This window comes from Pelobates fuscus, chromosome 5 (genome assembly GCF_036172605.1).
Source record: "Pelobates fuscus isolate aPelFus1 chromosome 5, aPelFus1.pri, whole genome shotgun sequence".
Taxonomy (NCBI): Eukaryota; Metazoa; Chordata; class Amphibia; order Anura; family Pelobatidae; genus Pelobates; species Pelobates fuscus.
In genome coordinates this window covers 42,510,408-42,536,369 of record NC_086321.1, presented here as the reverse complement: position 1 = coordinate 42,536,369, position 25,962 = coordinate 42,510,408, and the positions used below count along the sequence as shown (strand labels likewise).

General features: G+C 37.4%; 1 protein-coding gene across 2 annotated transcripts in view; it reads left to right on the top strand.

Moving 5' to 3' along the window:
* TNPO1 (transportin 1) overlaps positions 1–25,962 on the top strand; it is a 61,858-nt gene that overhangs the window by 33,544 nt on the left and 2,352 nt on the right. Inside the window, exons 11-23 of one of the 2 annotated variants that reach the window (XM_063453752.1) lie at positions 92–244; positions 1,749–1,974; positions 4,503–4,674; positions 6,320–6,406; positions 10,233–10,340; positions 12,853–13,011; positions 14,244–14,331; positions 14,476–14,574; positions 15,236–15,331; positions 22,035–22,110; positions 22,859–22,958; positions 24,015–24,089; positions 24,889–25,032. In XM_063453752.1, the coding sequence (XP_063309822.1) occupies positions 92–244; positions 1,749–1,974; positions 4,503–4,674; positions 6,320–6,406; positions 10,233–10,340; positions 12,853–13,011; positions 14,244–14,331; positions 14,476–14,574; positions 15,236–15,331; positions 22,035–22,110; positions 22,859–22,958; positions 24,015–24,089; positions 24,889–24,996 (1,547 nt within the window). In that variant the 3' untranslated portion in view covers positions 24,997–25,032. Of the gene's footprint in view, positions 1–91; positions 245–1,748; positions 1,975–4,502; positions 4,675–6,319; positions 6,407–10,232; positions 10,341–12,852; positions 13,012–14,243; positions 14,332–14,475; positions 14,575–15,235; positions 15,332–22,034; positions 22,111–22,858; positions 22,959–24,014; positions 24,090–24,888; positions 25,033–25,962 lie in introns of those variants that run through there. The other variant, XM_063453753.1, reaches the window with a different exon arrangement.

Here is a 25,962-nt window from a genome sequence, read left to right as displayed (position 1 = left end):
TTGGAGTGCGCTCTCAAATATTGTGCGTCACGTTAAGATATGGAAGCCTTTATCTAGATTTCACTAAATGCAATGGTTTTTACTCTTCCAGGAAAATGTTCTGCTGCAGCTCTTGATGTGCTAGCCAATGTGTTCAGAGATGAACTTTTGCCACACATCTTGCCTCTTTTGAAAGAGTTACTTTTCCATCCAGAATGGGTCGTCAAGGAGTCTGGAATCCTGGTGCTTGGAGCAATTGCTGAAGGTTGGTTGCTTTTGAAACTACAAGTTGAAAAACACAGGCTACCCTTTTTTTGGCATTCTTTATTTTTGGTAGTGCATAGATAGACCTACATAAATGAAGCATGCATAAAATACAGAAGAGTTATAAATTTATCATAAAATGTCAAAATTACTGCAGTTTTGTTTTATGTTGATAAGATAGAGAAGCATGGAATGCGACAAGATAACTTCCCTGGAAGGCCTCCTCCCCTATTATTGAGACGATAAAAATACACTATAGCAATGAGGGCCAACTGTAACCGGTAAGACAATAATAAACAGGAAAGAGTACACCTAAAGTGACATGGAAGTTATTAAACCCCACACCTTCCCCACAGGGAGAAAGGTGAAGTACTAGGAGCTCTTGCTAGCACTGTTCCAAAGCCGAATTCAGCATATGCCTTTCAAGGGCACAGTGCAATGCTGTGCCGAGTAGATGAGCTGCAGGCCTCTGAGCCCGTATGGAGAATGGCGATACACTGCAGAACCCTCTTTACCTTCAGTCTCATGAGGCCCAGCTTTGGTGCGCATTGGCACCGGTTTCCGTGCCATCTTGTATCCAGGTTAGCTGCACTGCTCCCTCCGCTGCTATATTTGGGCCTGCTCTCCTGCTAGATCCGTGGGCTCCTAATAAGCAATCTGGGATGGCTGTCGAGGTAAGTGGTCAAAGGGGCTGTAGTTTAAGATCTGCTAAGTCTGGGCACCTCCGTAGCAGATCAGCCCTCTCTCCTGTTCAGCAGGCACCAGGCCGCTGTAGCCACGATGGAGTACATACACTCCTGATGGGTCTATGACCGCTGCACAACATAACCGGTGTGTCGAGAATTAAAGCTTATAAAAGATATGACCCTAATTGGGTTAAGTAAGATTGTATATTGCGCTGAATGACAGAATAGTGGAGGAGCTCACTCAAAATGAAACCATCCACCGTGACAGCCATGCCCCTGGCACTATAGTTTCCCTTCAAAGGTGACTCGGGTACGTTAAAGGTAACTTTATGGTAGTTTGAATTTTTCAGATGCTATTATACCCCAAAATGCATTGTAGACTTGACCATCAATGCTCTAATTTTTTTAAATAAAAAAACTATTAGGCAGGCTGCTAATTTTGCCCTTCACAAAAGCTTGGCAAAAGTCTTATTGTAATTGGGAGATGTCTGCTTTCACTTGTCCTATAATTGCATCCCACTGATACTCCACTAAATGCTTCCAGAGCAGAGTCAGCATGATGGATGCCCAAGTACATTGTAAATTGTTCAAAAGCCGTTTAAAACTAGCTTAAGGCAATATTGCCACTTTTTTGAGATGAAGTGGATTTGATGTCTGGAATGTTCAATTAATCTGTCTGCACAATATATGTATTTAAAAGATCAAAAAGACTGTTCCTAAGTGATTATATTTGTACTTTTATTTTTTCCTTTCCTTAAGTTAACAATATAAAGTAATTACACGTCATATAATGTGAATTATATTGATTTTGTTTTCCAGGTTGCATGCAGGGTATGATTCCATACCTCCCGGAGCTAATTCCCCACCTTATTCAGTGCCTGTCTGATAAAAAGGCTCTTGTGCGCTCTATCACGTGCTGGACTCTTAGCCGCTATGCACATTGGGTAGTTAGCCAACCCCCAGACAATTTTTTGAAGCCATTAATGACAGAGCTGCTAAAACGTATCTTAGATAGCAACAAGCGAGTACAAGAAGCGGCTTGCAGGTATGTAAAATAATTTGTGGGTCTGTCTACATTTTTGCCTTTTTGCAACTTCTGCATATTTAAAAAAAAAAATATTCATCATGATTACCTGTTCTTCAAATGTTCCCAAAAAGCATTGACTGCTATAGGATAAGCATTATTCTGAAAGGACAAGAGCGTACACAGCATTTGTGGTGTATAGGCAGAATACTGGTGTGAAAAGAAAAAGTGAAAACTGCATGTTAAACTTCAATATAATAAACCAGACCACTAACCACTAATCAGTTTAAATATGTAAATAAAGCAAGCTTTAATTTAGGGTAAAATTTTAAGTTGGATTAACAATAAGTTTTGACACTTCAGTACCTTGAAATGAAGCACTGTCTTGGTACTAAAAGCAATTAAGAAGACTGCTGGTAAACCCTGCTATTTAATTACTGCTATACTTGTTTCATATCTGTGCTGTGCTAATTCATTGTGTCCACTTAAACCGCCAAAGTTCCAAGCGTCTCTATTTTATTCCGAGTGTTTTTATCTGAAAAGTTGCCTGCTTCTACAGCTGCCTCCATTACAGAAGTTGAACACCAACTCATTCCCCCTCTGCCGATAAAAAAAAAAAAAAAAAAAAAAAATATATATGGGTGTGCCAAACATTTTCTTTATTTGTGGTATATAATAAAGAGAAATAATAGAATATAGATACAACTTATTATAGAATGTACTTAACCTTTAATTAGAACTTCTAGTTAGATAAAAAAAAAAAAAATTAAATTAGGGCAATTCTTGTAATAAACACATAAAATGCACACAAACGTGTGATAATGAATGCAATAGCACTGAATATAGAGTAGGAGTTAAATGGCTACAGTACAATGTCAGCAATACTGTTGGTATCACACAAATAAGAGGTAAAACAAGCAAGCAGCAAATAAAAATTAAATGGCTAAAATTGGCTAATTGGTGCAACTCATAGCCAGACTCCCGATTGGAATCTAGAGGAAAGGAATCCCTAAAACCAGTAAAACGTCTGGCAATAGTGGAATAAAAAATGTGTACACGAGAGGGTCAAAAGTAAATACCTGACCACAGTCGACCCAACTATGAACAAAAGATATCCAGAGGGTTGTAATCTCCAGTGGAATCTGCGATGTACAGGTGATACTCGAAAAATTAGAATTTCGTGCAAAAGTTCATTTATTTCAGTAATGCAACGTAAAAGGGGAAACTAATATATGGAGACGCATTACATGCAAAGCAAGATAGTTCAAGCCGATGATTATGGCTTACAGTGCATGAAAACCCCAAATCCACAATCTAGAATAGAATAGAATAAATTAGAATATTGTGAAAAGGTGCAATATTCTAGGCTCATAGTGTCCCACTCTAATCCGCTAAGTAAGCCATAACACATGCAAAGTGTTTCTGAGCCTTTAAATGGTCTCTCAGTCTGGTTCAGTAGGAATCACAATCATGGGGAAGACTGCTGACCTGACCGTTGTGCAGAAAACCATCATTGACACACTCCTTAAGGAGGGAAAGCCTCAAAAGGTAATTGCGGAGGAAGTTGGATGTTTCCAAAGTGCTTTATCAAAGCACATTAATAGAAAGTGGAAGGGAAAAGTGTGGAAGAAAAAGGTGCACAAGCAACAGGGAGAGAATTGTCAGGAAAAGGCCATTCAAAAGTGTTGGGACTTTTACAAGGAGTGGACTGAGGCTGGAGTCTGCATCAAGAGCCCCACACACAGACCGATCCTGGACACAGGCTTGAGATGTCGTATTCCTCTTGTCAAGCCGCTAATCAACAACAAACAACGTCAGAAGCGTCTTACCTGGGCTAAAGAAAACAGACCTGGTCTGTTGCTCAGTGGTCCAAAGCCCTCTTTTCTGATGAGAGCAATAGTCGGGAGGATTAATGGAGAGGCACACACTGCAAGATACTTGAAGTCCAGTGTGAAGTTTCCACAGTCTGTGTTGATTTGGGGAGCCATGTTATCTGCTGGTGTTGGTCCATTTGCTTCATTAAGTCCAGGGTCAACACAGCAGTCTACCAGGAGATTTTGGAGCACTTCATGCTTCCTTCCGCAGACTAGCTTTATGGGGATGCTGACTTCATTTTCCGGCAGGACTTGGCACCTGCCCACACTGCCAAAAGCACCAAAGCCTGGTTCAATGACCGTAGGATTACTGTGCTTGATTGGCCAGCAAACTCACCTGACCTGAACCCCCATAGAAGAATCTATGGGGCATTGCCCAGAGAAAGAAAGGGGGGGGGGGGGGGGTCCTCACGATTTTATTTCTGTCATAATAAACTCTACAAGGCAATCTAAATGTGGATGCCAATTTTAAGACCCATCAGTAATTTTTTTTATTTATTTATTTTTTATTTTTTTTACCTTTGAAAATTTATAGTGCAGTGGGGTCTAGAAGAAATTAAATATTGGAGATAGATTTTTGTGTAATGTAAGAAAGCCACGGATACCACATGGTTCATTTTTAATCACTTTTACTTTTAAAAAGTTTGCTGATAACGGTTTCTCTTTTTCGTATAGTGCCTTTGCTACACTAGAAGAAGAAGCTTGTACAGAGCTTGTTCCATACTTGGCTTACATTTTGGACACTCTGGTCTTCGCTTTTAGTAAATACCAGCATAAAAACTTGCTCATCCTTTATGATGCCATCGGGACCTTAGCGGATTCTGTAGGACACCATTTGAACAAGCCAGTGAGTAATACGGACTTCAACAGTCTTATGAATAATTATGTTGACTGCATTTCTGTACCATTTTAGAGAATTAATAATATTAAATTGGCTCTGTCACATGCTGGGGTCTTTGCATAAGTTGGCGTGACCCCTGATGGGGACTGCTTCACGAGGTGTAGGGAAAGGCGAGTTGTACTTGGTTGAACCTGCCCTGTTGTTTTCCTGACTATCCTCTTCAGTGCCAGGAGCTCATGTCTGTGTTCTACTCCTGCGCTTGCGTGAATAGACAATATAGGATTCCGTGAGACTTCAGGACAGATCTTTCATAGACCGCATTTTCTCCTACAGTCCTGTTTGTCATATACTCAAGTGATGGCTTGGGTATATGACAAAACTGTAGGCGGAGCTACTTTTGTCAGCGTAGCATAAATTCTAATTAGTTTATCTTTTGACTGCGCTTGAATTTTAATGAAATCACAACACAGGCAACGCAAGCATTTCATAAAGAAATTGTGAGCCATGTTAATATAAGTTTATTGATAACCTTTACTGAATGAACACGTGATAAAATGTAGACACTTCATAGAAAGCATCTAGATTTGACACTAAGCACCATAACTACAGCTCATTATAGTTGTTCTGGTGCTGTGAGTCTTCGATTGCTATGTCCGGTTTTTGGTCCAACTGGCTTGGGGAGATTTGACAAAATACAGTTAAAGGAACAGTGCACATACTAAAACAAATGGTTTTAAATTTTTCAAGGCTACTTAAAATCTCCCCTATCTTAGCATTCAAATATGGGGATTCAGTTCCACCATATGGCCATATTGTTTAAAGCCCACCACTGCGTCATAGTACCCCAATGCCTGTGGGTTCTACACTAAATGTAAGGTAAATTTACATGCTACCCTAAAATACTTAGTTTCAACTGCTTTCAGAGACTCCACAATTTATGCTTTCCAGTGGTCACTTTTAAAGGGTGAGGTGGTCAGCCCAATAGGAATCTGGAGATTTGACAAAAACTGGTATTTTCCCCAATAAACGACTCCAAAATAGCTTCACCTTAAAATTAGGGCACAGCACATAGAGAAGTTTAGATTTCTATAGAATTCCTGGGTGTGACTGTCTGACAGAACATATTTTCCAATTTGTTCTAAGCATAAAGCCATGGTCCGAGCCAGTAATGGTAGGCTGTAAGAAATCGAAAAGGGACTCTCCAGTGAAAAGAAAACATGTTTTCCTGGCACTGCAGGCCCCTTTCCCTCCCACCCCCATCCCATGTTGCTGAAGGGGTTAAAACCCCTTCAGTGACTTACCTGAATCGCCCACGCTCCGGTGACACTGGAGGTCCTCATGCATAGCAGTAGGACGTCCAGCTTAGTTTAAAACACTTTTTGTGTTCTAGGAACACTGCAGTCCCTCTAGTGGATTTCTGATAGACAGCCACTAGAGGAGGACTTAACCCTGCAAGGTAATTATTGCAGTTTATACACCCTGCAATGGGCAGAAGTGGTCTGAGTGCCTAGAGTGTCCCTTTTAAATATGCAGTTTGTAGCAATTTGGCTTGCAGACACATTGATTAAAATATGAACGATACATTAAGTGATTGGGTTCCAAATATGTGTTAATTGCATATGATTAATGCATGTGTTTACCTTTCGATCAGGAGTACATTCAGATGCTTATGCCTCCTCTCATTCAAAAATGGAATGTGCTAAAGGATGAGGACAAGGATCTCTTCCCTTTACTTGAGGTAGGTTCTCTGTTGGTATTTAGCATTTTTTTTTTTTTTTAACAGTATTGTATATTATGGAAGAATTTCATGCATTCTTCTGTTAAGAAAGAAAGTGTTCAGACTCAATTTAAAAATAATAATAATAATAATGTAAAGATAGTCTTGTGTTTGTGGTGTTTTTTTGTTTTGTTATTTTTCTACCACAGCAGGCTGCTCTATAATTTTTATTTTCCCAGTGTCACGCTTGCTCTTTGAAAATGTTATTGTGCAATAATTACTCTGAAACAGAATTGTGAGACCAGGAATAATATAACGACTAATAGACATGAAATACTTAATCGAGAACTAAACAATGTGACTTAGTTTTAGCTTTTCTAAAGCAATCTGTACACTCATTTTTTTCTCCAAGCGAACTATGCATCTATAAATGTTACTTTCCATAAGCGGAAACTCGTTATTAATAAAAAAATGTGGGTATTGCGCTAATATTGAACTGATTAGTAACTTATAGCAGATCTGCTTTAATTCCCAGTCTGTTTAAATTTTAAGTGGCAAATATCCACTGAAACCTGTCTTCTCAATAAAAGATCTGCACGCTTATCTTTAAGTTTGAGTGTAGTGCCCTAATTGCCCTTCCCATGCATACCTTTCCTCATGCCAGTTTCAGTTGTGTTCCCAAACTATCCTCCGTATGACCGGTTTAATACTGATAGGTAACTGAACATGAGAACGCAGTTTGTGCGATGCTGTAATGAACTTGATAACTACTCTGCAAATTTACTTGTCACCCAGTTAGTCCGAGCCTTGTCAAGTAAGAACCGTATTGATTTCCAGCTGCCTATAACGTTTAGCTGGGCTCAGCAGCTTGTGATTGGTTTAGCATTAAGCTGTAATCTTGTTGATGGGGAAATATTTATAGCTTGCTACTGGTCTGATGATGTGTTCATATGAAGAAAAATAAACTCACTGTTTTCTGTGTGGATAGGAGATTCAAACACGTACTGTTCAAATGTCTCTTGTTCAAGTTTAAAATTTGTTTAGGATTTTAACATTATACCCCAAAAACAAAAGAACTTCATAACAACATGATGCGTAAGTTGAGTTCACAAAGGTTGTGTAATATAGTAGATGTTCAATTGGATTTAACCCTTTTTAAAAGATTTTTTTTTATTTGGAGCCTGATGGTCCTGTTCTTTGACAGTGAATAATTTGTGTTTTCAGAAATGTTTGTTTATTTACCTGAGAAGTAAAAACATACCATCACAAATTACAGGGTGTATTTGTATGGAGCTGTGGTTGGATTAATGTTTTTGATTTCTTGCCTTATATACAGATTGTCTTGTTGCACACAATTTAAAAAAACGTTAATTTTATTACTGTCAGGTCCCCCTTTATTGTATTTGTGACCGGGCAGCAATAGCAGCTCAGTCACTTGTATTTTCTTATGACCGAGAGCTGCCACTGGCCATTCATGGCACGGAAGTTAAGGGCAGCAGGGAGGATTTAACCGCTATATTGCTATGTGCATGCAAAAATAAAATTCTATAAACTTTGAAAGAAGTAATGGCTATAGAATATACCATATGACATACTCCGTGGTGTCTTTCACAAATAGTATGCATTTATGCAGTGATTTGAACTGTGAAACTGCTAGTGTCCCAAAATGTGCTAAAGGGCCTATTAATTTCATCAATAAAATGTCTTATTGTTAAAACTGGATAACCAAGTATCTTATGTGACACTGTAACTTAGTGCCAAAGGGAAACATTGGGGGCATTGATTTGTTCAGAAGAGTTTGCTGAGCATAATATAGATACTCTAATTTCTACATTCATAAATAGTAGTCCTGTGGGGGGCAATTTTCACAAACTGCTATGGCGCCCCAAAATGAGACAGGCCAATCAAATCCTATAAAATTTCTAACTGTAAAAACTGAAGTGGTCACATCTCTTGTATGGCACTGTAGCTTCACATAATAGTAGCAAAGGCATACACTGGGGTATTATTGTACTCAGAAGATGTAGCTGAACACATTCTGGGGTTTTGTGCAGTAGTAGCACACATCAGGTTTACAAAATAAAAACCTTGTTAACAACTTGTTAACAGAAACAAACAACATTTTTCTACAATATTTACCAGAGACTGGCAGTTAAATTGTGCAGAATACAAATCCTTAGGTAAATAGCCTGTGATATATACTTTATGTAAATATATATTTTTGCGTGGCAATTGTGTTTTCTATGATTGCTATTAAACTTACAAAATAAACATACCAATTCTAAAATCGCTCCACATTGAAATTTTATTTTTTTACTCCTATTTTATCTGTAAATACCAAAAAATAAAATTCTAAATAGATTATGTACCCTGAAAATATTGACAAACTGTGGAACACCGTAACCTTGAAAAAGACCGGCAGAGGTCGAAACGTCGGTTTTTGTTTGCTGAATGCACATTATTTAATTAAACCACATTATTTTTGTCCAAGTACAGTGAGTGCATCCTGGATCTTTCTTTGTTTATATATTGGACGCACTGTGGATGGCACATATGTGTGTATATGTATGCACTCTCTTGGTTTTCCAAAAAGTGTTATTGAGAAATCACCACATCTACAGCGACGTTTCGACCCTTCGGGGTCGACGCGTCGCTGTAGATGTGGTGATTTCTCAATAACACTTTTTGGAAAACCAAGAGAGTGCTCCTGTCTTCATTTTCAATTGTACTATTGCTGGGAGGCACCCGGGTTCAGTGGCTGGTAATTACTGCTTAAAGGTTGAGTGCCAGAGGTTTGATACTTTAAATGTATGTATGTATATATGTATATATTGTTTATTTGACACATCCAAATTAAAGCCTTTTTTTGTATGTTAATAAACTGTAATATTTGATAGTGAAGTAAATGAGAGATGGAAATTACGGTTAAACACACAGCAAAAAATAAAAAAATTGCTTTGGTCCTTATAATGGGTCTGTCGCCTAAACCTTGCCTTACTCCTATTGCTTCCTCTTCTCTTCTTCTTTACCAAACTGTTCTTATTTTCTTCATTTCTGATCTATATCTCTTTAAAACACAAGACAAGGTAGTGGATTACTTAGTCTTGTGAAACTTTCCTACGCTAGACAAATGTGACAAAAGGCAGCAGCTCCAAGCTCCACTACTCCATATTAATACAATTATTGCAATAATACATACCAAAGAAACATCCAACATCAGTATACTATCGCTCACACTCCTGCTTTTCCATCCTGGCGTGGAGGAAGAAGACCTAATCACCCCCTACGTCTTCATTTGTGGACAAGCGTATTCTCCCACAGTACTCACCTTTCTGCTGGTCCTTCCTCCATTGCCTTATGAGATCTTAGTGCATCATTTCTACTGAAAAAAGTTACTGGGTTATTCATGCAAAAGACAATGAATAGAAATTAGAACATATGAAACAAACTGAATTTTTTTGATGTGCAATTCCTTTAGTTTTAGTTCCAAAGAGGGAGCTACTGGCTTGCAGCTACCTTCTTGTAATATTTGAAAATAGAAGTGGCGTCAACTTCCTAAATGTCCACCCTTGGTCTAGAGGTGGTCAGTATGACTCCATATTGGTTAAATCCTCTCTGCTTCCCTTAACTTCTGTGCCGTGAATAGCCAGTGGTAGCTCTCTGTCATAAGAAAATACAAGTGACTGGGCTGCTATTGCTGCCTGCTCACAAATACAATAAAGGGGGACCTGACACAGTAATAAAATTAACTGAAGTGAAGATAAAAAGTTTGTGTGACAGAGCAATTTAGCAATTTCAGCACCATATTCTATATGTATAGTAACTTTGTGTATATTTTGTATTCCAGTGCCTATCTTCTGTCGCTACTGCACTTCAGTCTGGTTTTCTACCATACTGTGAACCTGTATATCAACGCTGTGTGAACCTGGTTCAAAAAACTCTTCAACAAGCCATGGTAAAGTCTTAATGTGACCTCTCCCAACAGCAACTAACCTATTTTCAGTCCTCTTCCTTTATCTCTTGTGCCGTTTGTCTGTGCTTTTTTCCCTTACAGATTCCTAGGGCATAAAAACAGGTTCAGTGTAAATCCATGGATAGGAAAATGGTGGTAAAGATTTTATAGCAGCAGCCTATCATTATTCCATTATAAAAACTACAGCAAGTTGATCTAAAGAGCACTGTCACTTTTGATCTTTTCCTAAAGGTGAAATCTTTAATTTAGACTATTGTGATTTAATTGACATTCAAATGCAATTAAAAGATAGAGTTGGGACTTCTTTGTCTTGTATACAAGCTTATATTTTGCAAAATACTATCTTTGAAAGGCTTTCCACCTGAGCTACCTTGCCATTTCCCATCCGCTATTGTTTGCATCAACTGATGATAACAGGTATCTGCGCAGTTCACAAAATGGTTTCTCTTTGCGCATCCCCAAGAATATCTTCCATAGACTTTTGTACACTAGAAAAAGTAGACCAGCGAATGTGTCGTGGCAGGCTAACTTGTTAAATTGCTTTAGGAGATGTCTTAAAGGGACGCTGGACTCCTAAATCACTGTAGCTTGTTTTTTGGGTTTTTGATTTTTTTTTCAAAAAGTGCAGATTTCAACACAAAGTGGCACCTTTATAAATGAACCTGGTTACACAACCTTTCTCGCTCCCCCCCCCCCCACCTTTCAAGCAGAACACTGGTCCTGTTACTTCCTGGTTTGGTATAGCTCAGTGGAGCTAAACTCCAGAGGCCGTAATTGCCCAGAGCACCGGCCTTGCAAAGACTTCTTATTGAGCTATATTGAGAAGTCTGTGATTAAACCATCACAGAAAGTCTAGGCGGGGTTAGAAGAGGACTTGCAAAGGCTTCAAACAAGGGATCTGCATGTTTTGCAAGCTGTAATTTTTTTTAGATATACCCACACTGAAAATGTGTGTAATGAAATGCATGCAATTTATTTCTCTGGGGTAAACCTACTAAAGTGATTTTTTAAAAATGTATTTGGGCAGTAGTGTCCCTTTTTAATACGAATTCCTTTCTCCAGCACCCCCAACACTATCATGGAATGTATGTAATACCCATGCCCTGCTTCCACAAATGTTCCATTCCCCTCCGACATGGTTGACCCCACTTGGAAACTTCCTCAAGCATTGCAAAATATCCCTGTGAAGCAGACACACTTCCCCAAGCAGGGAGCATTTCCCCATGGCTTTTTTTGCTATTGCATTAGCATCTGTTACTATGTTGCTACATTCCTCTGGCAAAGCATGACATACTTGCCATTTTAATCTTGGCAACTAAAACACATGTGACAGGAAGCAGCAGAACTGTTTGTCATTTGGATGAGCGAAGGGAATGCATCTGTATTTTAAGAACATTTAGATATCTGTTAACACAATATATAGATGCCTTTTAATAAAGTTCCATTAGAAAATAAGTTGGTGCTGTGGTTTTCAAACAGTGTGTCTTACAAGCACGTTGACTTCAGAGCTGTCATAGGTTGAATGCAGTTCTTTTTGAATAAGTGTCACCAAGTCACCATTTCGGTGACACCTTCCCCGCAAGGGTTAAGCCATTTTACTTATGTTTCTGCCCACGCCATGCTTCGCTCTTCTCGTCACACCGCCTCCTTGAATGAGATCATCAATCTTGGTGATCTCAGCCAATCCAATACTTTTACAATAGGAAAGCATTTGGGATACCAGGGCACATGTACTAGAGACCATCTTATTGAAATAGCCGAGATTGACTCTATTTCTGTGGATGCACCTCTAGTGGCTGTCAGTATGACAACCCCTAGAGACATTTAAGTCTTGCAATGTAAACAATTCCAATCCTGGAGAACGGCAATGAAAAGGCAGTGTTTACATGAAAATGCCTGGAGGGAGCTATTACACTCACCAGAACAACTACATTAAGCTGTAGTTGTTCTGGTGACTATAGTGTCCCTGTAATTTTTTTTTTTTTTGTGGTCTTTAGATCCATAGTCTCATCGCAACACTGTCACTATTCAACATGAAATTGTTTTAAAATGAGTGTCCAAGTGGCAACATTGTGTTTGAAGTTGGTTACAAATAGTAGCCCAGACACAAATCTGGTTGACATACTTTTGAACACCATTACCAGCAAAAATAGCTTTACAAAAAAGTTACCCTAGTGGTTGTTAACTTACTGCTAATGCTTGGTTGGATCTTAGCACTCACAAACATTTTGGAATATGCGTATAAATATCCACCAAAAATGAAAAAGTTCTCTTTATTTTCTTATCTATATTATTGACTGGTGGTACATCATGCCATGGTTAGCCGTCAATATCTTATACTTATACCATCTAACAAAGACAGTACCAAGATAAAGTAGTAGTATAAATGAATGGAAGAAGTCCTTCCAATTTATCACTGTAGGCCTTGGACCATATGGATTTAAGATATTACGGTTTTGTTTTTCCTTTTTCTGAGAATTGCATTTTCTTACAGTTGCACAATGCACAGCCTGATCAATACGAATCTCCAGATAAAGATTTCATGATCGTTGCTTTGGATTTACTAAGTGGATTGGCTGAAGGGCTTGGTGGTAACATAGAACAACTGGTAGCTCGAAGCAATATCCTCACGCTAATGTACCAATGCATGCAGGTAAGTAGTATATAAAAATCCCCCCCCCCCCCTTTTTATACCTGGTCACATTTTTTCTGTATAACTACTAGGGGTTTATATTTTTGTTTTTCTGTTATTGCGAATTCCAATTGCTTTATTAATATATATTTACATATTTCAAATGTTGACAAATGATTACCTTTAACATTTCCTCATTGCATTCTACATTTCAAAATCTATACAATATAAATATTATAGTTAAATAGTTTTTGTGCTACCACTAAGAACACAGTTACTGGTCATTGTACCTTATGAAGCATTAAAGGACCACTATAGTGCCAGGAAAACAAACTCGTTTTTCTGGCACTATAGTGTTAATAGGTCCCCCCTCCCGCCGGGCTGAAGTGGGAGGAAGGGGTTAAAATCTTACCTTTCTCCAGTGCTGGGCTCCCTCGGCGCTGGGGACTCTCCTCCTTCCGATGTCATCGGCTGAATGCGCATGCGCGTCAGGAGCTGCGCTCTCATTCAGTCAGTCCTTGGGAAAGCATTCTCAATGCTTTCCTATGGACGCTGGCGTCTTCTCACTGTGAAAATCACAGTGAGAAGCGCAGAAGTGCCTCTAGCGGCTGTCAATGAGACAGCCACTAGAGGCTGAATTAACCCTAGTGTAAACATAGCAGTTTCTCTGAAACAATGTTTACAGCAGGCAGGGTTAATCCTAGGTGGACCTGGCACCCAGACCAATTCATTAAGCTGAAGTGGTCTGGGTGCCTATCGTGGTCCTTTAAGCTCATATTCTCCCTAATTCAATGTTCTGAAAAATGTCCCTTCCAGAGAGATTGCACCTTTTAGTATTGGTTAAAGCAGGGGTTCCAATTAATTTTTCCCGTGGAACCCATTGACATAGTGAACCAACATCGTGCAACACCCTAACCCTATAACACTAAATGCTCTGGCAGCAACTTGTAAAAAGCAAAACTGGGGCATTCTTCTAAAAACGGAGGAATTGCTGTAGAAATCAGGGGCATGTTGCCACCTTAATTTTACAACTCTATACAAAAAGAAAAAAAACGTTTTGTAAAATCAGCTTCACTTTTATAGTACCTGATTGAAAAAATGTGCCATAGAAATGGAACTTGGTGGAAAGCGTGTATTTGTATGGCATGTGCTACCTGGAAGTTTGGAAAGGATAGTGGTGATAATAGAATGATTTTTTTTTTTTTTTTTTTTTTTACATATGCAGTTTACTAATTTTCCTTTTTTATTCCTAGGATAAAATGCCGGAGGTACGGCAGAGTTCATTTGCTTTGTTGGGAGATCTGACAAAGGCATGTTTTCAACATGTCAAAGTATGCATAGGTAGGTTTGACATATTATTTTACTGCTTTCTTCGTTATTAGAATTAATTGAAAGTGTGTATTTATACTGCCAAGCATTGCAAGGTGCCGTTTGACATTCAGAGTATTTCTAATTTTGTGGGGTTTTTTTCGTTTTTTTCAATAGCTGACTTCATGCCCATTTTAGGAACTAATCTAAATCCTGAATTAATTTCTGTCTGCAACAATGCCACTTGGGCAATTGGTGAAATTTCCATCCAGATGGGTAAGTTTTCAAATATGCTCATCAGTATAACCTATAGACCTGCAATAGGTGAGAGGATCAGGGTGGGTTCATGTTTTAATCTATGCTGGTTATACATTTTTCTTTTACTGATTTTAATAAAGGACTAAAAGAAGAAAATGAAAATGTGTGTGTAACTTTGATGCAGCACTCCTTGACTTGGCCATGTCTTCCCAGTAGCAGAGCTAACTGATTAAAAAAATAAAATAAAAATAGCCTCCTGGCTATGCCGATAACTTTGTCCTGGGTGTCAATCAATAGGAATGCCCCACCCCTGCTGTGAAATGCATAGTGATTAATATTCCTCTTGAAGTTGGATGGCAGTAGGAAGAGGATTGGGTAAAGTTTGGTCTGAGCGTGTCAAAAGCACAAAGTATCATACTGCTATGGGAGATAAAGTGAATGTGATCCTGTTGATTGATGGCATTTGCTTTTATGTTGACTGGGGCAATGAGTGGGTCAACATTGATTCTTAAAACCGACCTGTTTGCGCTATAAATGTACATTTTTATGCTTCCAATTCAAATGCTATGTAAAAAAATAAACAAGCACTTCAGTATTGCCATGTAAAATGCGAAGGCCGTTTTGTGCATGTTGATTTTTATAAGTATTTAATGAAGAATTATATATTTTATTTTTGTAGGAATTGATATGCAGCCTTATGTTCCAATGGTGTTACACCAACTTGTAGAGATCATTAACAGACCCAACACACCAAAGACTCTCTTAGAGAATACAGGTACCACTTGTCAGCTTCGAATTATTCAGCACTTTCCTTATACTTTACGAGCAACCTTTTTACTTCATATAGTATGCTTACTCTGCTTAAAGGTCTTCAGATGTTTCCATGTGGGGATAGAATAACAAAATCTCATTTTCAAAAGTTTCTTTCTTACCTGGTCAGTCAGCATTATTTTTATTTGTACTTTTTATGGTTTAGTTTGTGTGGTGATGTGGCTAAAAACTGTTAACCAATTCAAAAATGATACAAAAAAAATGAACATCCAAACCAACAATAAACAAATGCCCAGATACACAGCCCCCGTAGGTATAGATTTTTACCCAGCAATTGGGTGTTTGCTTAAAATACTTCAGGAATGCCTGGGAGAGCAAACACTGGGATATGTTACTGCTAGAGTACAACCTTTTCTGTTCTCTCCAGTCTGATTCCAACATGTTGAAACTTCTAGATTGAATGCATTATAATGATATGCTTATTTATGCTACGTATATAAGAATATAACTATTATTAAAGAAAAGTTGTTTTTAGTGGTACAGGGAAGGTTCTTAAAAACATTTCAAAATGTGTTGGTGACAGTACTGTTTTTTTCATGATTTTTTTTATATTTTGTGTTGCACTATGCCAGCGGTTCACTATCACAGCAATGCTTTCATAGGCATAATGATTCAAATAAACCTTCCAACTGAAACAGAGTGTTGGATAATTCTAGATTATATTTCTAATGAGCATTGTTGTAAGGCTTATTGTGAATTGCAGGTTCGAATTGCTGAAAGGGGTATATTTCAAATGCCTGCAGTACAAATATTGTTCCCTTTGGGAAAAATAAATGTAAAGTAACACAAATTCACAAACTGTACCAGTAAATACTTCAATCATTTATACTTTATTAAACTCATCCCGAGGGGCTTTGTTGGCTACTACAACTAAACATAAACATTGTTTGACTTTTGGAAATAGATGTATAATGTAAAGTATAACTATTTAAATTGGCACTTCTTTGGGCAAAAAGCTGCATTTGTACTTACAATTGTAAAGTTTGAAAACACACAAATTTACAGGCGCACCCATAAATTGTTATTGTATCTTTGTTTTTTCTTTGAGTAGTTTGTATAATTTATTTTTTTTTTCTCCTAAATGTTAAATGTGATGTACTTTTTGTCTAAAAGTTTACTGTGGGAACACATTTATTTTTTATTTTTGGGGGGGCTTTAGAAAAGATGCTAAAGCCTACTCTATGTAGTTTAGCATGCTTGGGAACTGATCAGTTTTGTGCATTTTATTTATTTCAAAATGAACCTTAAACCACAAACGTCTTAATGCTTAAATAGATCTTAAGGAGACACTTAATGCATCCTGACCACTTCATCTCAATGTAGTGGTCTGGGTGTAGTGCCTCTGTCTTTTAAAGCCTGCATTGTTTACAATGCTGCTCCTATTGCAGCATGTGGTTGATGTAGGACAGAGTATTGCTAACTTTTCAAACACACACATTCTTTTGCACATGTAAATATACATTTTTATGACATTGGAAAATTGGGATAAGTACAAATAAGGCAGATGTAGTGTCATGGAGCCAGACGGTTGTGCATTTAGGGGGCTTACTGCTCATACCTAGTAATCACTGTGCTGCACCAATTAGCATCTCCTCATCGAGATACACTATATCACGGCATCTCTAAGGCAAACTTTTATGCAGAGCGTGTGGGTGCCATTCATCAGTCACTAGAAGTGTTCTTGGGGACAAATGTAAATATTGACCTTTCACAGAATTGTAGGGATTTAAATTTGTCAGGCTGCAGAGGCCGTGTCATTACACCAAAACCACTACACTTAAGGAGCACTCCACTGCCCAAATAAAAATATATATAACACCATTTAGTAGATCTACCTGCAATGAAAACATGCATGCATTTAATTATGCTTGTTTAAATTGGGGTTATATCTAAAGACCGTTTGCAAAACCTGCAGATCTCTTGTCTGAAGCCTTTGCAAACCCCCCCTCCCTTTCTAACCCTGTCCAGACATCCTGTGGCTGTCCAATCACAGACTTCCCAATGCATCACAATGAGAAGTATTTGCAAGGCAGGTTCTGCAGGCAATTGCTGCCTCTTTAGCTTCACTGAGCTAAACAGACCAGTAAGTAACATGATCTGTTGTGTGCTTGAAAGCCATGAGGGTATAATCAGGTTAGAAAAGGGTTAATTTCTATTGATACCTGCATTTTTTTGTAAAATGAGAGAGAGCACACACTCTTCACACACAATGTATTTTGGAAAGCTAGAGTGCTTTAGAGATTTGGTGTGTCCCTTCAAGCTGTCATGGTTCTAGTGCTTAGTGTCCCTTTGATGCTTAGTAGTCAGCCATGGATAGCTTTTTTCACTCTATTGATCAAATAAAAGCAGAGGGACTGAGAGAGCCATCTGTGGATGGACAATGGTTTCTTTAAATACTAAATACAGATTAATGAACAGCACACACAAACATTTTACAAGGCTACATAAAATCACCTATCTTGGCAAACAAATATGAAGATTCAGTTCCACCATATGGCCATATCGTTTTAATCCCCGTATTACCGCAATATTGGTGGGTCCTACACTAATTTTAATATGTAAGATAAGCATGATAACGGCAATAATTACTACATAAACTGATTCTATTGACTCTCCTCAAATATATGCTTTCATGTGATCACCTCCAAAGGGACACCTATTATGGATTGGGGTGCTCAGCCCAAAAGGATTCTGGTCTGAATTTCATTACATACTAGCCTGCTTTTTATGCTGAAAAGCGATTAAATCATAAGTACTTACTAAAGGGACCTGTAGTCCTAATACCTTCACTTTTGCCTGGCAGCATGGACTATAATATTCAGTATCATGTATACACCAAACAAAGCTAATCTACACTCTTTCCAAAGCTCGCAATGGTCTTTTAAATAAGCGCTCTTTAGTAATACTTTGTCCATGATGTGTAAACTCCTCGATCACACTCACGGCCAAACCCCATACGTGACTAGACTTGTGCACCTTTTAGCTATGCTTAACAAATTAAATGCTACTCAATCTATCAATGAGCAAATTGATTCATTTATTCAAAGATTGACAGGCATGTGATTTCTGCACAAGTTTACGGTTCATTTACATTGGCAGATGAAGACACACTTTGTGGCTTTAGAGTGGTACTAAAACAAATGTAAGTGCAATTTTTTTTTAATGTAGTGGGGGAAATACAGAAAGGGTGTCAGATCTGTGTGCTGTCTATGCTCATTTGTGTGTATACATGACGTTTTTGGCATATTGCAAAAACAGTAATTCAGAACCACTGTGTCTATTTGACAGATCAGAGTAAAACTTTGTAATCAAGAGGTTAGGTTTTTAACAGGTCAAATAAAATGCATTGTGAGATCTATCCATATTGACTTGAATCGGTTTCTTAACTTTAACAGTCCATTCATTTATTCTACTGTCCCACATTGAACTTTTAAACTTAAAGAGCATCATTTGCTTAACTGCATGTTTTCATCAGATCACAAGTGCCTGTTTAATGAGAATGTTGCATAGTTTGTGTCTCCTGAACATAGGTTTTCTTTTTTTCTGCTTTTGTACAAATCTGCTGGGTTTTAGTATGTGTTGAGTTTGCTGAAAGACGTTTTTTAAACTCTCTTCTTCCCATCTTTTCTTTCCCACAACCTCTTATCCCTCCTATTTCTTAAACCTGAAATTTTAAACCTTCAGTTGTTAATGAGAGAACATGACTAAAACATTAATAATGAACTTTCTATAATTCTGCCTTTGTGTTTAAATGGCAAATTTTTATTTTAGTAAAGAGTCAACCTATTTTAACAATTTATTTAATATAGATGGAGATTATTCTCAAGAAAACACCACACCGCTTCACCCTGCTTTAATATAATTGTTGAATATTTGCACATTTTTTAATTTACATTTTTTTTTTTTTTTAAATGAGGAATATAGTGTTTTCCTGTCAAATGTTAAATGCATCTTGTGGAGCATTGGATGTGTTCAGCATTGTCGGGCTGTGCATGGTAACACCAAACGTAACGTTTTAAAGGTTTGAAAATGGAAGGTCTTAGGGGACGTGCTTGTAGTGGCATGTTCTCGGCCAATGTTAACATTTTTGTACTAAGTTTATCAGTTCACCAAGCAGTTGTATGAATGCAATAAAGTCTGAATAGTTGACTGGAATTGCGCTGCTTCTATCCTGTGCAGTTTGGTTGTGAACATGGCTTTATATTGCAAAAATGGTGATGGGAGTCACACTCAATCCCAGCAGCCACCCGTTGCTCCGGAGTAGGACCAGCAATCCCACAACAACAAAGCGGCACAAGAAATTCTCCAGACTCTCAAGGTGTTAAAGCCGCAGGCAGTTTTTATAAAACAAAAGGATCAGCAACGTTTCGACCTGCTGAGAGGTCTTTGTCGAGCTTGACACGTTGTTGCTCCTTTTGTTCTATTAAAACTGCCTTCGGCTTAAACATCTTGGTTGCCTGGCTTTAGATTGACAAGTCATGGGGTTATTTACTGAAGTGCGAATGCAAAGCCAAATGTAGCTGAGCTGGAATATTGGAGATGTTTTCATCCTCAGCTATTTTGGCCTTGGGTTTGAAATTAACTTTTAATTCCTGACAATTCTCACTTTTGTTCAAGGAATACTATTGCGTTATGAATGCAAACTCCATTGAGGCAAAGTGGTCTGGGTTCCTATAGTGGTCCTTTAATAACACTTTAATTAGTGACCCACTCTTCAGCACATATGGAATGTCAATTAGCCACAAGTCAGTTGACTGTGACAATTTGTGGCACAGCTTCTGAGTAGGTTACTGCTTAAGCTTTTAAAGGGGCACTATAGTCACCATAACAACTGTAGCTTAATCAGTTTTTGTGTATAGAGCATGCCTCTTAGGTTTCACTGATCAATTCACCGCCATTTAGGTGTTAAATCTCTTTTGTTTTTGTTTATGCAGCTCTAGCCACACCTCCCCTGGCTGTGACTCACACAGCCTGGATGAAAACAAAATGGTTTCATTTTCAATCAGGTATAACTTACTTTAAAAGTTTCTATCTCTTGCTCTGTAAATTGAACTGTAATTACATAAGAGGCTCTGCAGGGTCTAGCAAGCAATTAAAAGAGCAAGCGATAAGAAATTCATAAGTAAACATACTTTACAATAAAGTAAGTGTAAACATTAGATGACTCTTTACAGGAAGTGTTTAGGAAGGCTGGGTAAGTGACATGTAGGGAGGTGTGACTAGCGCTGTGTAAACAAAGTGATTTAACTTCTTAATGGCAGAGAATTGAGCAATGAGACTGCAGGGACATGATCTATACACCAAAAATGCTTCATTAAGCTGAATTTGTTTTAGTGTCCCCTTAATGTTTTTAAGCAGTTTTTATATAGATTTCTTGTTGCATGGTTTCCCAGGCTTTTAATATTTGGTTGGCTCATAAGTGTCTGGCTCCAAATATCTGGATTTATCAATGTCAAAGCGATATACAGCACTTTAATTCTTGGCATGTAGCACAGAATTGCTTAGTGGTGTACTGTAAAGAAACAGACAAAAACTATATATAAAAAGACAATCTCTTGAACTCTATTTTGCAAGTTTTATCTAAATACTGTAAAATAAAATCACTGCGACTTAAAACATTTCAGCCTCTTTTATTGTTTCATTGTAACTGAAATCACAGCATTCCCCAGATTAATAATAATAATATATTTTTTTAAATCTAATAATGGTAAATATAAAATTTCTATTCTGTTTCTTAGAGGAACTATCGCTCGCATCCAGTGACACAAATTAGGAAATACATGGGTCATGAATGATCATGATTTAAAAAAAGTTATTTCATCTATACATTGTACTAGTTAAAATGCTTGCAATGGTGCGGGGGAAATGGTTTGTTTGAAATGTGTTTTTCAGACTTAATATACAAACGAGGGCATTTCAGACTTTGCCATAATCATTTGTGGATAAGATATCGATCCATAAAGTGCAAAGTACTGTTATGTCTACATAATAAACTTACATTAAGGTGCATTGAGTCTCCGCTTATTTAATATATGCTCATCATTAGCAGATATTTTTTGCATTTGCCTTTGTAATATAAAAGTATCATAAAACAATCACTAATAAAGAGGCTTGCCGTAAATGGAATAGTCCCTATAGGAACAACTTGTGAGTCAGCAAATATTCGTTTTGTGGGGGATTGTATTTTGTCTTCCAAATCTAGCATGTTAGCTTGCAGGATAGTAACACTTTTTAATCAAATACATGTTACATGTAAAGCAGTCCAACACGGCTTGATATAATTATCAATATGATTTTTATATATATATATATATAAATGGAAACTTAAATATCTCACCAACTTAGAAACAGTTTTAGATGTTCTCTCATTCTCTTTTCCTTCCTTTCTTTCCCTCCATTACACTACCACCCCTCCTACCCCCACTCCCTTCCTTTCTTGAGAGTTATGCCATGTGTCACTACCCTTTGCCAAGGGAGTGGTCATAAACAACACTAGTAAAATCTTATGTTTATTATCATACACAGATTCTGTTTTCTGTTTCTGAGTTATTTGTTGTTTTTTTTCTTTATTTTTTTCTCCTCCCCCCTCATTTGCTCATGTCTTGGTTGGCGTTTGGTGGTGTATAACCGTGATTGCGTTGCCTTAGCAATAACAATTGGTCGTCTTGGTTACGTTTGTCCTCAAGAGGTGGCCCCCATGCTACAGCAGTTTATAAGACCCTGGTGTGTATTATTCAATCTTTTTTTAATTCATTTTTTTTTCGTCACGCTTTCTTTCTCTTTACATCTTACAATTATTTTTATTCATATTTTTTTTTTTAACTTCAGTTATAATCCTGAGTCATTGTCAACCATGTGACTAATCTTGTCCTATCGGTTCTTGTCAGTTTTTACAGTAGCATTGTCATGTACATTTTATGGTAGTTTTTCTGTTTTGGCTAACTAATTGCTGCATGGGATAAGATTGTCACATGCTTGCCGCGTTAAAAGCTTGTCTATAAAGCAGCATCATTGTCAGTGTTTACCAAACATCTGTTTAGTGATGCATGCTCATACCGTTTAGCTCACAGGTCAATGTAATTTGTCAGAAAGCATAATGATTACATTGGCTGCAGTATTCTGTATGCAACATTTTTGCTCTTAGCCAATTCCATGTTTAATATTGTGAAAGTCAATACATTTTGCAAGGTTGTAAGTAATTAATGCATTACAGTACTGAATTGAACAGTCTGTCTTATGTCCAATGGCTACAATATATATATATATATATATATATGTTCTTAGACGCTTTGCAGTATTTTAATTCCACTTTAGTTTTAACTTGTGCAAACCATGCACAAAGAAAATTTTTGGAAAATATGATATTTCATTGTAATTTAAAGCAATTCGTATCATGGTTGCTTATTGAAAAATGTAAAGCCAAAACAGAATAACATACTTGCATAATGAGTTACATTTGCAATTTCAATAGGTGCACCTCATTGCGCAACATTCGAGACAATGAGGAAAAGGACTCTGCATTCCGTGGAATTTGTACTATGATCAGTGTTAACCCTGGTGGAGTAGTTCAGGTAAGAAGGATTTACCAATACCATTTAAACAGCAGCAAAAGCTGAGGAATTATTGTGCAGGCTGCACCTGTAACTTATGGAAAACGTAGGAAAGCTGTGTCACGATGGTTTGCAGGGGCCTCATTCTCATGGTAAATACAATCTCTGGTTAACAAAACATTTTTTGTCAAGCAATTGGACCATCTTAGACCATTTTTAAAGTGTCTGCTACAATTGTCACGCATTTGCAGTTCTGCTTCCCTCTCTTCTCGTGCCTTCAAGGAGGCATGATCCTCCAGATTTGGTTAAATCCAATTCTCTGTGCACACTTCAAATTTCCCCATAGGGGTCTGCTGTTACATGACAGTGTTTTACTCGGTTACTGCATCGAAAGTGCTTCCATGGCGGGCTTTATGACAGCCACTGGAGGTGTGTATAACCCTCCAATTTATAAATCCTGTTTTGGGGGAGGGGAGGGCGCAAGGGGAAATATTGCAAATATTCACTACATTTGTTAACATGCATTAGCACAGAAACACCACTAATTTACAAATTCTATTCTACTTTGAGTAATACAAGCTACTAAATGGAACTTCTGATTTGATCCACTCCCTGCACAATTTAATTCTAACTTTAATACTGTGTAATGAAAACTGTGAATTGAAGGGTAACCTCGAGCTTAAAAAATGCCAAATATGTTCACAAATTGTGCCATAGTTGAATAAATGTAGAAGTATCGAGTAGTGTCGGTTACCAAGCAAAAGCACCTGCTGTTAAAGGATTGCTTGATTAAAAAAAAAAGTATTCCTATTACACACGCTATTGACCCTCTATTTTTAATTAAATAGCAGTGTGTTAAGATTAGAATCTGGTTTTAGGAGACGTGGCACTTGCGTTTACATTGCCTGTACAAACTGCTGTTGGCTCACTGACTTCTCTACAAGCAATCCAATGTACAACAGATATATTAAACCAAGCAGATAAATTCAGAGTACAAGCTGAATGAAAAAGTGCATTTATTTACTATCCATTTCATCTTGCTTTTTGAAAATTTACCAAATCCTTTTTCATTTTCAGGATTTTATATTTTTCTGTGATGCTGTTGCATCATGGGTTAATCCAAAAGAAGACCTTCGAGACATGTTCTGTAAGGTAATGCAGTTTTGTATAATATGATGGGAGTTTAAATGCTACTTTACCACTTTCACACTGCATTAAATATCTCAAAACGGGGGGAGGGGGAGAGGTGGGGTGTGGTTGTTTTTAGTTGTTTTTATTTTTCGAGCTAGTCTGGAAATCCAGAATGCCATTGTAGTTTGATGTAAAATGTATTGCTTACCTTCCTGCAAATCAGTTGGACCACTTTCTACCATTCAGTTAAACATGAAGATTTACAGATTAACTGTGGTAAAGTCACGGCCAGCCTTCACACACCATACATTTATAAATCACATTTCCCATGGCACATGCCAGTAAAGAACAGTAGAGTATCATGTGTCTTTCTATATTATTTAGATTTACAACAGCCATCACTACAGTAGAAAATATTGTTCTTCGTTTGCTTTTAACTCCTTAAGGACACATGACATGTGTGACATGTCATGATTCCCTTTTATTCCAGAAGTTTGGTCCTTAAGGGGTTACTCTCATTCCTGTATTGTACAACAAGTCTCCAAGTTCAGGAATGTATTAATATTTTTTTTCATTTATTTTTTTTAGAAGGATTGCTGTATAAAACCATAACATTAGAATTATTTAGAATGGTAGCACTGTTTTACAAAAAACGTGAGCGTGATGCATGTATAACCTGCAATTGCACAAGAGTATGAATGAGTCTGGAGACAAGCAAATGTCTGGAATGGACCTGGCATTGCAGGAACAATTTATTTTATAGAAATTGAAAGGATCCTTGCAAGCCCAACATGATTTAATGTTGAATTTGCCCCTATAGATTCTTCACGGATTTAAAAATCAAGTAGGGGATGAAAACTGGAGGCGTTTCTCAGACCAGTTTCCTCTTCCCTTGAAAGAACGTCTTGCAGCTTACTATGGAGTTTAACCTAGTTGCTATATAGCTGCAGTCTCATCATTAGGGGTAAGTCAGAAAACATTGAATTCTGTTTCAAGATAACTTTACTCCAATTCAAATATATTATTTTTTGCTAAAGTGTGAATTTGCTGGAATTCTTCTGCTGTTGAAGAATGACTGGGCAGCCACAGTGATAGCCACAGCCAAATAGTGAAATCTGAGGATTTTAAAACCCCTTTCCAGTTAAGATGATGTGTTTTCTCTTTCTTATTGTTAAATATGTTGGCTGTAACTTTTGTAAACTTTCAATATTTGAGGTGAATGGAGTCTTCCTGGGTACACCTATTAAACTTTATTTATATTGGACAGACGTTGTGTAGATCTATTACTCCTAATGACTTATCACAATAAAAATGTTTTCTAGATTTAAGCACTTGTGTTAGTTCATGCCAATCAAATTATGGTGATTAATTTAAACCGTGACTAAGAAAGGTTTTAATTGATCATTGTTTGGAAATAGTCTCTATTGTCTGTCTGTAAAACCTTGATAGATGTACCACGATTGTGGACTTGAAACTGTTATGTTAAATTAAAAAGTACAATTATCTTTTATTTTTAATCTCATATTTTGTTTGTGAGGGATTTATTGTTCACACACTGTTTGGAATTACTGTATTTGCATATCCAGTCCTTTCTTTAATGCAGCTATTGATACCATTCTTAAAGGGAAACTATAGTGTCAGGAAAACACTATAGCTCCTGGCACTATAGCTCCCTAAAATGCCACCATTCCCTCTTTCCCTTAAAAAAATAGTTTTTACAATTGAAAGACTACAGGGACAGTTTAAGCACCAGAACTAGTATAGCTTAATATAGTGGTTTTGGTGTAGTGTTCCTTTAATTCATTTAAGTAAGTTTGTTCGTAGCAGTGTTGATCAGCGTAGTTATGTTGCATGTCCTGAAACTACGGAGACTGCTGAAATTGATATAAAAAAA